At 40.6% G+C, this 12695-nt stretch overlaps 1 protein-coding gene across 1 annotated transcript in view; it reads left to right on the plus strand.

Moving 5' to 3' along the window:
- The first annotated feature begins 1444 nt into the window (after positions 1-1444).
- man1a1 (mannosidase, alpha, class 1A, member 1) overlaps positions 1445-12695 on the plus strand; it is a 170053-nt gene continuing 158802 nt past the window's right edge. Inside the window, exon 1 of the mRNA XM_085381419.1 lies at positions 1445-2169. Within this exon, the coding sequence (XP_085237545.1) occupies positions 1660-2169 (510 nt within the window). The 5' untranslated portion in view covers positions 1445-1659. The remainder of the gene's footprint in view (positions 2170-12695) is intronic.

Genomic DNA, 12695 nt, shown 5'->3' on the forward strand with positions numbered 1-12695 from the left:
TTCCACTGCTCTGATTTACCTCTGTGCTCTGAGTCTTTCCATTAAGTTTTAAGTCATGGACCGAAGCTATGTATTGTCCTGAAAGATTACTTGATGTATTCTTGAATTCATTGTTTCCTCAATAATAGAAGGGATACAAACTATCTCCAAACCATGATGCTCCCTCTGTGAAGCTTTGTGTTTGTGTGTAGTGCCTTTTCCCTGCAAGCACTGTGGATTTTTACTAAGAATTATGTTTTCTAGATGAGCATCAAGGTCATTTAAGACACGGGGGCATGTTCTATTTTTTTAGTGACCAGTTGTTTTCTTTGAGGTACCTTTCCATTAACACCCATGGTGTTCACGTGTCCTAAAGTTGACACATGAACAAAGATTTTAGCAGGTTGCAGACATATCCGCAGGTGTTTCCTGTTTCTCCTGGCCTCCTTTTCAGCTCTTTCACCTTCGTCACATATTGCACCCCTGGTGTGATCTTTGCAGGACATTCACTCTTGGGCAGTTCCTTCATTTGTTGTCTTATCATACACCAGAAACACCAAGGCCCTGTGACGGTTGTTATCATGGTTCACACCAGCCAGTCTTTCTTGAGAAGATGAATGTTTGTCTTTGATTATATATTCCTTTGGCATGCAGAACATGAGATTCTAGGGTTTTTAAACATAAAAGTCAATAAGGTTTTTCCACATCATCTGTCTTAATGGGCCTAAAGCCGCTATTGTTTTGCCCACCCTCAATCCCCCCAAACCTGTGAAAATTAACAGATCACATGACTGAAGTTCAGACAGAAAGTCACATGATATGCTTTTCTCATTTGTTAGAGAGGACTAGACTTACAAATGAGCCAGTGAGGAATTTAGCTTGTGGCAAAAGTAGTATTTAACTTTACTTTGTAATGCAAAACTGCTAATACAACAATAATAAACTATTACTACAAGTAATGTGCTCCGTTAACATGTTTGAAGAAATAAAAGTACAAATGTATTGGTGTTTTATTGTTGTTGTTGTTTTGTATGTGATGTTATTAGCTAATCATTGTTGTGTTGCATTTATGCATTGCTGTTGGTAGTGAGGTGGGTGCAGAGAGGCGCTTAGGCATTTTATGATGCTTTCAGGTAATTCTTAAAATTCCTCATTCAATACCATACCTACTTGTCTGTATCTTGGAGAGATGGTGGAGAATTTCGTCTAATAAATCCTACTTTTGTGTATATTGCTTAGGAAAGTAACAAGCTCAAAATCCCGTGTTTTACATTCCACTCAAACTCTCTCCCCGCTTAGTGAGAAATGACGGTTTCCGAGGCTGTCAGCGGCTTTATACCACGCAGTTATTGGGACACGCCCACATCAGAGCTCCCACCACTCACAGGGACGAACGTGATTAGGTCATCGCGCCTTTCAGTCACGCCCATCTACCGTGGCTTCCTGTGTGAGCCGTTGGACTCGCTCTATCTGCAGCGAGTCTCCGGTATGGACACAAGCTTCACGGCAGAACTTTTCACAGGAGATTTTATCGCTGTTGTTTTCCATCTGACACGGCTCGTATCACTCGGAGATGGATTTCTGAACGGAATAAGCCGAAGCTGAGCCCGACTCTAGTTAAATCTCCCATTTGAAATCGTTTTTTGTGTGTTGTTTGAGTTGTTAAAGGAAGAGGGGAAAATGCCAGTTGCAACTCTTCTGCCTTTTACCGCGACCCCGAATAGGAAGTCTGCCAGCCCGACTTCTTTCAGGTTGACAGAGAAATTTATTTTGTTATTAGTGTTCAGCGCTTTTATAACCCTGTGTTTCGGGGCAATTTTCTTCCTTCCGGACTCCTCCAAGCTGCTCAGCGGAGTTTTCTTTCATTCCTCCGCGGTCGAAACGAACACCCACACCGGTCCGGACAGCAGCGACGCGGGTTCGGCTGGAAACGACGACAGGCTCCTGGCAAAAATCAAGAAAGACCACGAAAAGGCTCTGTTAGAGGCTAAGGATACTCTACAAAAACTTCCCGACGTGATACAAAATGACATTCTAGCTGATAAAGCGAAAGTTACAAAGGAGAGCATGGGTAAAGGTGCGAAGGATGGCAATAATTTACCTTTCATAGAGTACCACCGCCCGCCAGGGGCGACGGGACTAGAACCCCAGGACCCAGAAACCAGGGAGAGACGGGCTAAAATCAAGGAGGTAAGGATCTGGAGAGGATTCTTGTCAAGCTGAGCTCCTTCTAAAATCCAATATTTTAAATGTGCCTTGGCGTGTGGCTGTTTGGAGTCATGGGAGAACGTGACTCAACACGTTATAGGGATTGTTCACAACCTGTCTGCTATTCGGCACACACATAAAATGCAAAAAAAGAACTAATGTAAATGTAAATTTAACTTTAGCCACGACAGTCTTGTTATCCCGAACCGCTGATTTACTTCACGCAGAGCGGTGGGAGTTGGCGAACACCAGGTACACAATTAATCATTTTAGTTAGTCGAAACAAACTGTGAGGTGGTTCTTATATCCGAAATTCACAGGATATATGTTAATGTTTATCTAATCATATTTCCGCGTGAAGAGATCTCTTTATGCTCTTCGGTGTACTTGGCAGTTTAATTAGGGAGCTTTTTGAACGCAGTTAGTAATACCGTTTTGCCTTTCCACTACACCGGGGGAAAATCAGGAATGCTTGCGAGATCCACTGCCCCCCTCCGGGCTGACCTACCTGTCTTTCAAGTTTCCCAGTCTCAGGGGCTGGTGCAGAATCAACTGGTATTAGTTGGTATATTCTCGGATGGTGGCTGGGAGAGGGGGGTAAAACACACCTTTTGCATCCTTTCATAGATCTTTATGTGACCTAGATTTTCAGTGAGCTCCATCATTCCTAACCTAAAAGGATTTGTTTTAAATAAAGAACGAACGTGTGCGTCTCTCTAATTAATAGTATTAATTATTGCAACAGAAGCTTAATTCGCTCTTGTGTTTATTTACAGTGGTAGTGTCACAGCATCTGTGTTTTTCGTTATTGAATGTTTTTTTTTGTCACAGCAGATGGAAACAACGTTAGCCTTGTTGCCTGCAGCAGGGTGAAAATACCAACAGGTAGCATGTCTGCTATTATTGTGTTATGCCAGTGCACAGTGTGCGTGTGTAGAAATAAGGGGAAATCCCAGCCTTGAAGTCACAGAGGTGGTTTCAGGCAGCATCTTATGAAAGCAGCCAACCTGCTGTTTCATCTGTGATATTATGATCCTCGCAGCGCTCGACTGATACTAAAACATCCTCACTAAAACGTTAAATCAGATCTAAACCACTGTGATAGTGGTATGTGTTTGTGTCATTTTGAAAATGTGCATTGCAGGTGATGATCTCAACACTAAACGCATGTTTTGAAAAGTCCAAAGAGGGACTTTATCTTGATATAATGCAAATGGATTTTGGTGCCAAGACTTGGGAGAATCTATAAAAACAAAAGCATTGGAGAGCAAAGAGGTAGGAAGAGGGTCACCACAGCTCTTAGGGGGTTAAAGGTACCAAACTAATATAGTGCCTGTCCCCTTGTGCTTCCAAAATTCCTTTGACACATTGGGGCATGGACAAAGGGGGCCTTTAGGGTTGTCATGCGGTGTCTGGGGACTCCAGTTTATTAAGCCAATCCTATGGGTGCTGAATTATATCTGCGCATGTAGTTTTTTCTTTGTTTTATTCCTTGAGGTGGTCGTTGAGGAGGCTGCTGCAGTCTGCAGGCAGCACTGCAGTCAGTCTCTGCCTGTAGACCCGTGGTCAATATTAGCAGATACAAATATCACAGCAGTGGATTCGCCTGACTCCTTAAATGATCCCTGACATTAAACCATGATATTTTTACTCTCAGGAGAGAATTATAATAGGGTTTTTACCTCGATACCAAAAACACCAACCAAATGATCAGGGTTGTTGTATGAAAATATATTTTAGGGATATACTTTACTCAAGAGAGAAATGCATTTTTGGCGGTGGCCAAAAAAATAAATAAACAAACAGACTCACTAAAGTAACTGTATGGAGACCAGTTGTTTATGAAATCTTGTCATTTAACATTGATGTAGCTTACTGAAGCTTCATAACAATTTAACATGGCATAGTTTCATATTACAACAGGAGATTTTATTGATACATCACTCTGTATCTGTACTAAAGCCTTTTTTCTATTGTCTGTTATTAAAGACACAATGTACTGCAGATGGTTGACAAGCCGAGCTTAAGATGTGTCAAGTACCATTGAATAAGTCAGAAACCCTGCGGTCGTGCCATCAGCCACATGAATGTGGCATTAAATAAACCATGTCAACAAGAAGCCACTCTCTTTACAAACTAAGCCATGCCAAATGTGCATTTACACGTACTCACGGTCTTCCTGCACTTAGTATCATGATGTTAGGCAAAATAATACCGTGTTAATGTTTGTGTTTTGTTAGTGAGGTCCTAAATCCCATTTCCAACATCTCAGATGGATGTTTATGCTTTAGAGTTCAGCTGTGATTTTCAAAGCGACTTTAATAACCTGGGGGGAAAGTCAGCACACGACTGTCCCATTGAAAACACAATGGTTCTGAACCCTGTGGGGTTTTGAGGTCAGATTTTCGTGTTTATAAAGTACAGTTGTAACACATTGTATTGCTGTTTTGTTTTCAATAACAAAAAAATAATAAGTCCTGTACACAATACTTTGTTTATTTTCTTCCATTTTTGAAAATATCAGACGCTGTGTCGACTTGCATGCATGGTTATAAGTTTGATTCAGGTCAGGTGCTCTATTCAGAGCATATTTTTGAGATGAACTGTAACAACCTGCAGTAGTAAATCATAAAAAGATCCAGTAGTGCTTCAAGCAGTAAAATGCAACTTTTTCTTCATGAGTTCAGCTCCTGTTTGCTTGGCAGTAAGAGACTTTGAGCTGTGATCTTCTTTCAAAACAAAATCAGCTGCGTGTTTTATTGTTAAATGAGTAGACTGAGGCTAAGCGGAGGTCACTTTAGATCTCACCCAGACATGCATGTTAATCTCAGTTTCTGTAACTCATAGTGTTGCAAAAATAAAAAAAAAAGGCAGAAAAGCAAACGTGTGAGGCTTCACCAACCCCAACTTTAACGAAGCGGCTAATAAACATATTGTAATCTTCTGGGAGAAGCCTTCCTTTGAACTAGAAAACAACACTACATAATAGTTGCTTTATGGCTTCTCATCATGGAAAAAAGCATGTGGCATATATAATAAAGGCTTATAAGAACTCAAAAGAAGTGTACTGACTAGATGTGTACTTGTACCGATGAGATGGTTTGAGCATGTGAAATTGGGAATATATTGGAGAAAAAAATGTTGAACATGGAAGAAGACAACAGAGGAGGTTTGTGGATGTAGTGAAGGACGACATGCAGAACCGGCTGTCGGTGTAACAGAGATTGCAAGGGATGGGAGATGGAAGAGATGGTCGTTGTGGCGACCCCTAAAGGGAGCAGCTGAAAGAAGCCTCTTTGATCACCACTGTTGAGTTGAAACCTCCAGCAGTAGCTGACAGTTAACAAGTTCAGTAAAAAAAAAAGTTTTTTTTTCTCCTATCACACCTTTATTACACTGTAGTAGTGGCTTCAGAGATATTAATATCCTTAAAGATTACATAACAAATATGAAGCTGATTTGTATGAAATTTAAGCACAGATGAAGGAAGCAGTCATCAGTTTGGTTTTGAGAATCACCGACTTGATAAGGATAAGCCCAAGATGATGGATGGATGCGTTGTTCACGGTGGAGCATGTGCTGTATCAGCGCCCTTCTAGATATTTCTGAGTTGATTTTAGCCATTCACGTAGTACAGTTGGACCACACAGGTCTCCAGGTTTGTGCTGAACTCCTCTACAGATCACACTTTTATCTTTCTGCCATTTCTGTAAAGCCAGTAAATTTGCTGACCAAACACACTCTTACATGCACCCCATGATCTTTTGTGACCTCCTGTGCTTTTTTCTTTTTTATGTGGAGGATTTTTAAATTATCTGAGATCTGCTATCTCCCAGCTAAACTTCACCATCTGATCGAGTTATCAAGGGATCAGCCCTGCACTGAGCTGTCGTGTCAGCGGGCGCATGTTGAGTTTGAGATGGGCAGAGCGCATACAGCATGGGTCGCTCTGTAAAGGATAAATAGTTTGTTGGGAGTGACCGCCACAATCCTACAATCAGCTCAATCTGTTTGTCTGACTCAAATCAGGCTCTCTGGAGAACCCCGCCTCCCCACTGTCAGGACCCCGGGCTTTCACATAGCAAGCTACTTTTCTGTTAATAACAATTTCTTCACCAAGATTAATTGGATAACATTTCAGTAACATTTGCAGGAAAGTCCCCTCCTGGAACGCCTTGCGATTTTATGAAGAATGAGAAATGTATTTTCTACATTTGTATTTTAACACAACCTGGCAATGCATTGAATAAACTCTTGTTAGCGGTTGAGTTAATGGGCTTATTGCTGACCCGTGTGCTCTGCACTTCCTTTGACGTAGGCTAACCACAGGTAAGATGCAGCTTGAAGCCTTCATTATGCGTTGCTGTGGACATGGACAGCTGGAGACCTGATGGCCAAGTAGCCATTCCTGTTATACTTCTTTGAAGTCCACCACCTGGGGTGCATGCTTAGTTTGTGGATTGCAATGCAAATTCTCCACACGTAACTCCGCGCGTACACAAAAAACAAGCAGGCACCCGGCACCCACCTTCTGATGAAATTTGTCACTCATACCTGAGTGGGCCGTAGTGGACGTGGAAAGTATAATGAAAGATTGAGGGTATTTTTCTTATTCTGTTCGATTTGATTTGATGTCAACATATATTAGACATTATAATGCTGTCGAGGTGAATGTGTAAACCAGTGTTTTTAACATTATTGCCAGCACTGTCTTCTGTAGCTCACAGCGTCTGAAGTTGTTTTTACACGACGCTGTTTAAGCATAGTTTAGCTTTTAAACTTGTCAGCTCTCTAACTGCTTTGGTTGAAAGAAGTAGTTGGATGTATTGTTTCTCAAAAACCAAAAAATTATCGGTGATGGTGGACAAGCTAAAGCTGGTCCTCCCGCAGTGCAGTCGCCTGTATAACATGATAGTTAACGTGTCATAACATTAATTATAAAAAGACTGTTTAGAGTCACTTTCTTTTTTTGTTTTGTTATGACTGTGTCAGATTAAAGAGGCCATTTCCCAGTCTGCAGTGAGCTGCATATTGTCCACAGCTCTTGTTGGTAGGCAGCATTCTGTGCACCATACTGTGCCCTCCCCCGTACAATGTTATGCAAACACAAACATTAGGGAAAACGCCATCTCCGTCTCTTTAAGTTTCAAAAGACAGAGGATGAGGCAACAGTTTGCATTTATTTGCATCTTGTACTGTGGAAATTTTATCTTTCAAAAGACATTTTTAGCTGCTTTTTTAGCCCAAACAGTCCAAGCATTTTTTTTTCTACCAGTGAAAAATGGTTTGTGCAAAGGTGAGCACAGCCTTAGTTTAGGCAAAGCTGCACATAAGAATGCAAATTTCTGTATCAGTTTGATAAGGCACACAAACACAGTGTTTCACCTACAAACTGTCACGGTCTGGCTGGGGCAGACCGTATGTGTTGCAGAGGAGGACTCAAACGCAGACCAAAACGTAGTGTGGATAAACAAAACAAGCCGTTTATTGAGGCTAGCAATGAGGGTAAAAATAATCGGGCATCGGTGAAAACTAAACAATAACCTAAACTGGGTGAACTAATAACAAAACATGAAAAAGCTTAACCATAGTGAACTGACATGGGTACCTGGGGATGAGACATGGATGAGCAGACGACCTGACAACAAATGACTGAAAGCACACGGACTAAATACACACAGGATGATGAGGGAAGTGGGAACACATGGGGAAACAGCTGGCACACATGAACATAATGACGTCACAGTGGGAGAGTAAAACTGAACATGATGAACACAGAACACCAGACCTCTTCACAATAAAACAGGAAACACAGTGAGATATAAACATGACAACCTGGACTGACAACATACGCCACAGACATAAAATACATGAAAGCAGGGGAGACTTAACATAGTGGAAACACGAGGGGAAAATAACTAGTAACACCTAGGCATGATAATGATAAACTTAGGAAACCTGAAGGCTACATAAACTAAACACAAAACGCTGGGTCAGCAGACCCAGGATCATGACACAAACTCTCCTGTAATAGGCCTACATGATGCCTGATTATATCCATAGGAGCAGGTAATTGTCCAAAAATAGGAAGTGGCAGTCACGTGCCTTCTGCCCTCCTGTGTTTAAACTCATGGTTCCAAATTGTGTGACCATTGTCTTTGAGCATTCTCATATGGCTTCAGGTGATGTGTGTCAAGTCAAACCAGTCAAACGAGTATGTCACCTAACAGGAGAGGTTAGCTGCTGCTAATAAGGTGACTCATCAACACCAAAGAAACGTGGCTTATTTCAACAAAGAGCTCAGGCTGAACCAGAGGCAGCCAGACTATTTATTGGACTGTGTGAAAATGTTTAATAATGTATTGGAGACGAGTAAAGTACTGTATATGCTAATGGAGAGGTGACACGCTTGCAAAAAACAAATTGCAGTTGTCATGCTATGTGCAAATTCTACAAGGGGGCTGTCTGAAATATAATCAAAAGAAGAATTGAACATGTGTCAGATCACATAAAGGCTGTGAGTACATTTTGGCATGCTATTTGCTTTGCCTTGGGCACAGAAAGTTTGGAAACCACAGGCTTAATAAAACTGACTCTTTCTAGTAACGCCTGTGAGAAAAAGTGACTGCAAGTTTTGTTCCAACTAGATTCTCCCAGCACTGTTTAGAGTTTGTGTGAGAATGTCAAAAAAGCAGGGACTGGAAAAGCATGTGGATACAGCTTAAACACTGCAGGTCAAAGTACATTTGAACAGTAACAGGCAGAAATTTAGCCACAGATCAAATACATCACATGACAGTTTGAAGGACATGTCGTCCTATTCATAAAACCATGTGCAAGGTATCAGTGCTGGAACTCAGACTGTTCTCTAAAAAGACTTCTCCAACTGAAAAGCAAAATCTTTGACAGCTGCTGGTTATATGCATGCCCTGTATATACAGCAAACCTCGTCTAATGGCAAACACATTGTCTTGCCCATTCCCCACGTTATAATGCCTCATAATCCATATCTGAAGGTTCACACATTTTCACTTTGGAAAAATGAGCCACTGTTATCAGCAGACACCTTAAGCTGAAGTATTTAAATTTGTATAGGAAGATGAGGAGTTAGGGCTCTGCTAGAAAACTTATTTAGAAAGGTTAAAACTATTACTTGAAGTTTTAACTCTACTTGAAGGCAGAGTAGGGGGGGTCATAGGATATTATTAAAATATAGGCAGAATTCATACAGTTTCTCCTGGAGAATTCAAGTGAGGTTGTGAAGTGAAGTCGGTATCGCCTCGGTGCGGTGACCAGATACATTTCTGATCTACTGTGCCCCTTCGTAAAGACATACCAGCAGTATAAAGTGCAGACATAATTGTGCTTATGGTTTGATTTTGAAGCCAGACTTGAATTACAACCTAAAACACACCTTGAAACTTTTCCTTTCACGCTGGGGATGTCCCCGTCCTTAAAGACTCAACACTGAAGCTCTATATTTTGAGGAAGATTTTCGGTGCAGTGAAAGAGTTGTTGCAATGTATTATGCATACACTCACCTTTTCTGCTCTGAGCAACTGCTGCTGTCCTAAGTGACTCATCATCTTGTTCCTTGGTGAGTGTTTGTGTGTGATGAGGTGGAGCTTGTTGTTGTTTAGTATGCAGATGAAATGTAAATGAGTGTTTGGCTAGCTATAAGGACAGTGTGCCTGCAGTATGTATCTTAAAGGACACATCATCCTGTCAGTCCTGTTACCTCTGTCAGCACAGACTCGTCTTTAAACTTTACACAGTGGAAACTCTAAGGAGGGGCTTGTGCGACCACATCCTGCTGTTCAGAAAACGACGGATAAATGCTGGTTTGTAAAGGTCTTTGGCTATCACGCATCAACTGCTGAGCAGTGATGAAGCATTAGTCTTCACTTTCTCTTCTGACATCTGTACAAGCCAGTCATTTCCTTCCCCCTTATTTTCTTTACTTTCCTCTGTTCTCTTCATCCACTCTTCTGCTACCTTCTCCGCTTTTAACAATTCCTGTGTTAAGGATTCAGTTAAGTGGTTTTTGCCCACTCCCAACACAGTTATGTGCTTTACACTGTGTCTGGTGCTGTGTGTGTGCATGTGAGTGTGGGTGCGTCTTTGCAAGCAAGCATGTGTTTCACAAAAAAGTAAAAGCTGCTTTGCCAGGCTTTGGAGCCTGAAATAAAATTCCAAGTCTTTTTTTCGGGCTAACTTGGCAGCCTCTTAGTCCCATTTCTGTATTGACCCTGTATGTGTGTGTGTCTGTGTGTGTCAGATAGAGTTACTGCCAGCCCCTCCAGGTGCTCTGTTTAATTGTCTAATGGCTATAATAGCTGAGGCCCACAAACAGCCCAGCAGCCTCCTGCATAAGTGTGTGTGTTTATATAGAGTAAAGGACTTGTGTGTTTGCCAATCCTGACAGTGGCGCCTCTCTTCAATAGCAGTGCCATTATTTTGAAAAGACATTAGTCATCAATAGCTGTGTTTACTTGGAATCTTTCATGTCAATAATCTGAATAAAACCCGATCGAAATGGAATTGCCTGACGCAACGCTTTAATCTGAACAAATTGGCTCACTTGGAAAGTAATTTAATGCTTTAAACATTTGTTTAATTTGATCTCCAAAGGGAGATTTGTCATATAAAAGGCCCTTTGATTGTGCTGTTGTTTTATTTAAAGGCTGTCTAAATCGTCTTTACATGCACTCGTATTTAAATGAAATCGATAGATGTCACATCTGTTTTCCAGTTTCACAAAACTGTCTCTATGTCCGGTAGAAAGGAAACTAACATCTGGTTTACTTTTTCTTCAAAAAGCTGTGTAATTAATAGAATTTTTATTTGAATTTCTGTTTTAGCTTCTACTGATTATTAAGATAGGATAATGATTGTTGTCCTGCATCTACTTTGTTCTCTGGAAATGTAGATATTAAGGAAAAAGAAGTCTGAATTCACTTCCCACCAGGCCGCGGTATGTTTAGTTCAGTTTACATTTATTTATTTTATTTATTCAGTTCGTAGTTGTACTTCATGGAAATGCACTTTTTTTTTTTAAAAGCCTGTTTTTTTTCTTCTTCTGTTTTTAAAACGTAAAAATATCACAATTTTTCCAAAGTATATCAGTAGTGGAAGTAAATTCTGTATGAAACTTTGTTTTAAATTGTGTATTTTGTATTTACTTTGAAGATTGTTCTCCACCCTGAATGACCCTCGAATGACAACACATAGTTTCGGCAGACTTGTGACATATTAGCTTCAGCTTGTGGTGTTTACATTAGACCTAATTTAATGTTAATTGTTGCACACTGCACTTTTTGACACCTAGTAATTGTCTCTGACTTTGAGTGTTTATTCTGTTTCTACAGAAGAAGGCAGCTCGGAATTGGAATAGAAAAACCACACATTTGATCCAAGCATAAAATATGTATCTGTATAGAACAGAACTTTCACAGTGAAGATTTGATTGTAAATTCTAATTGTTAATGACTAAAAATGTTGTATGTATCAGGATGTGTACTTTCTACCTTGTGAAGACAGATTATACTGCACCTCTACCCTGAGGCCAAGACACTGGGTGGCACGAAGGGCCGAGGAATGAATACTGTATTAGTGTAATAAAGTCACTGTGGATATACGGTCCTAGTGGATAGCCCACAAGCCTTTGGATATTTTAAATCCATATATTAATATAGATCGTTACTACAAGGCTCTTAAAGAGTCAGTAAGGATTGATTGGTGCAGTGTTTGGGTTTCTGGAAGGTATATAGTAGTTTGTACTGGGAGAGGATGAGGATGAATGTACATGTTCCAGGTCTCCTGGCTGTGAGGTCTCTCTAATGACTCAAGGTGAATGATAGGGGTAATTCTGCATATGCGCACATACACATGCACGCACACACATACTCATCCTATTGCTGTATGGGTGTCATATTTATGTCTATGTGTGTCTCGTAGCCTTTGTATAGTCAGATCATATCACAGGGTGATGCCCTGCATCCCACACACAACAGACCTAAATGCACTGAGGGTGTGGTGTATATTAAGCCTATAGCCTGCATCCGTCTCAGTGTACATCAAGGCCTTTACTGCTGTTGTAGCATCTATCCTCCCAGCTCCTTTTTAGCTCATGCATAGTTATTGGTCTGATAAGCATACGGAAACTGTTTTTCTGCCATGTGTAATTGAAAGGCTAAAATATATATATATTTATATATATTTATTTGTTGGGTACACTGGTCAGACAAAACAAGTAATTTCAGTGTTTTATTTTCAGCTTTAGAGAGTCATGACATTTCACTAGCGAGTGTCATCGGTTCACTGTGAAAATTGGGGGACAGATTTACCAATGCTGAAAATAGTTTGCATGTTAATATTTTGCAGCTTTCTCACACATACACTTTACTTTGTCTGTATATTTTAACAACTCATTCTATTAGTTTTCTGGGTTTTCTTTTTTCTATAATCATCTGAAGAGCAAATGAAATAACTCTCTCTGCCCTTGATTG

Source organism: Rhamphochromis longiceps, linkage group LG15 (assembly GCF_057381845.1).
Source record: "Rhamphochromis longiceps isolate RC_006_pf linkage group LG15, R_longiceps_female_GT1.1, whole genome shotgun sequence".
Classification (NCBI taxonomy): domain Eukaryota; kingdom Metazoa; phylum Chordata; class Actinopteri; order Cichliformes; family Cichlidae; genus Rhamphochromis; species Rhamphochromis longiceps.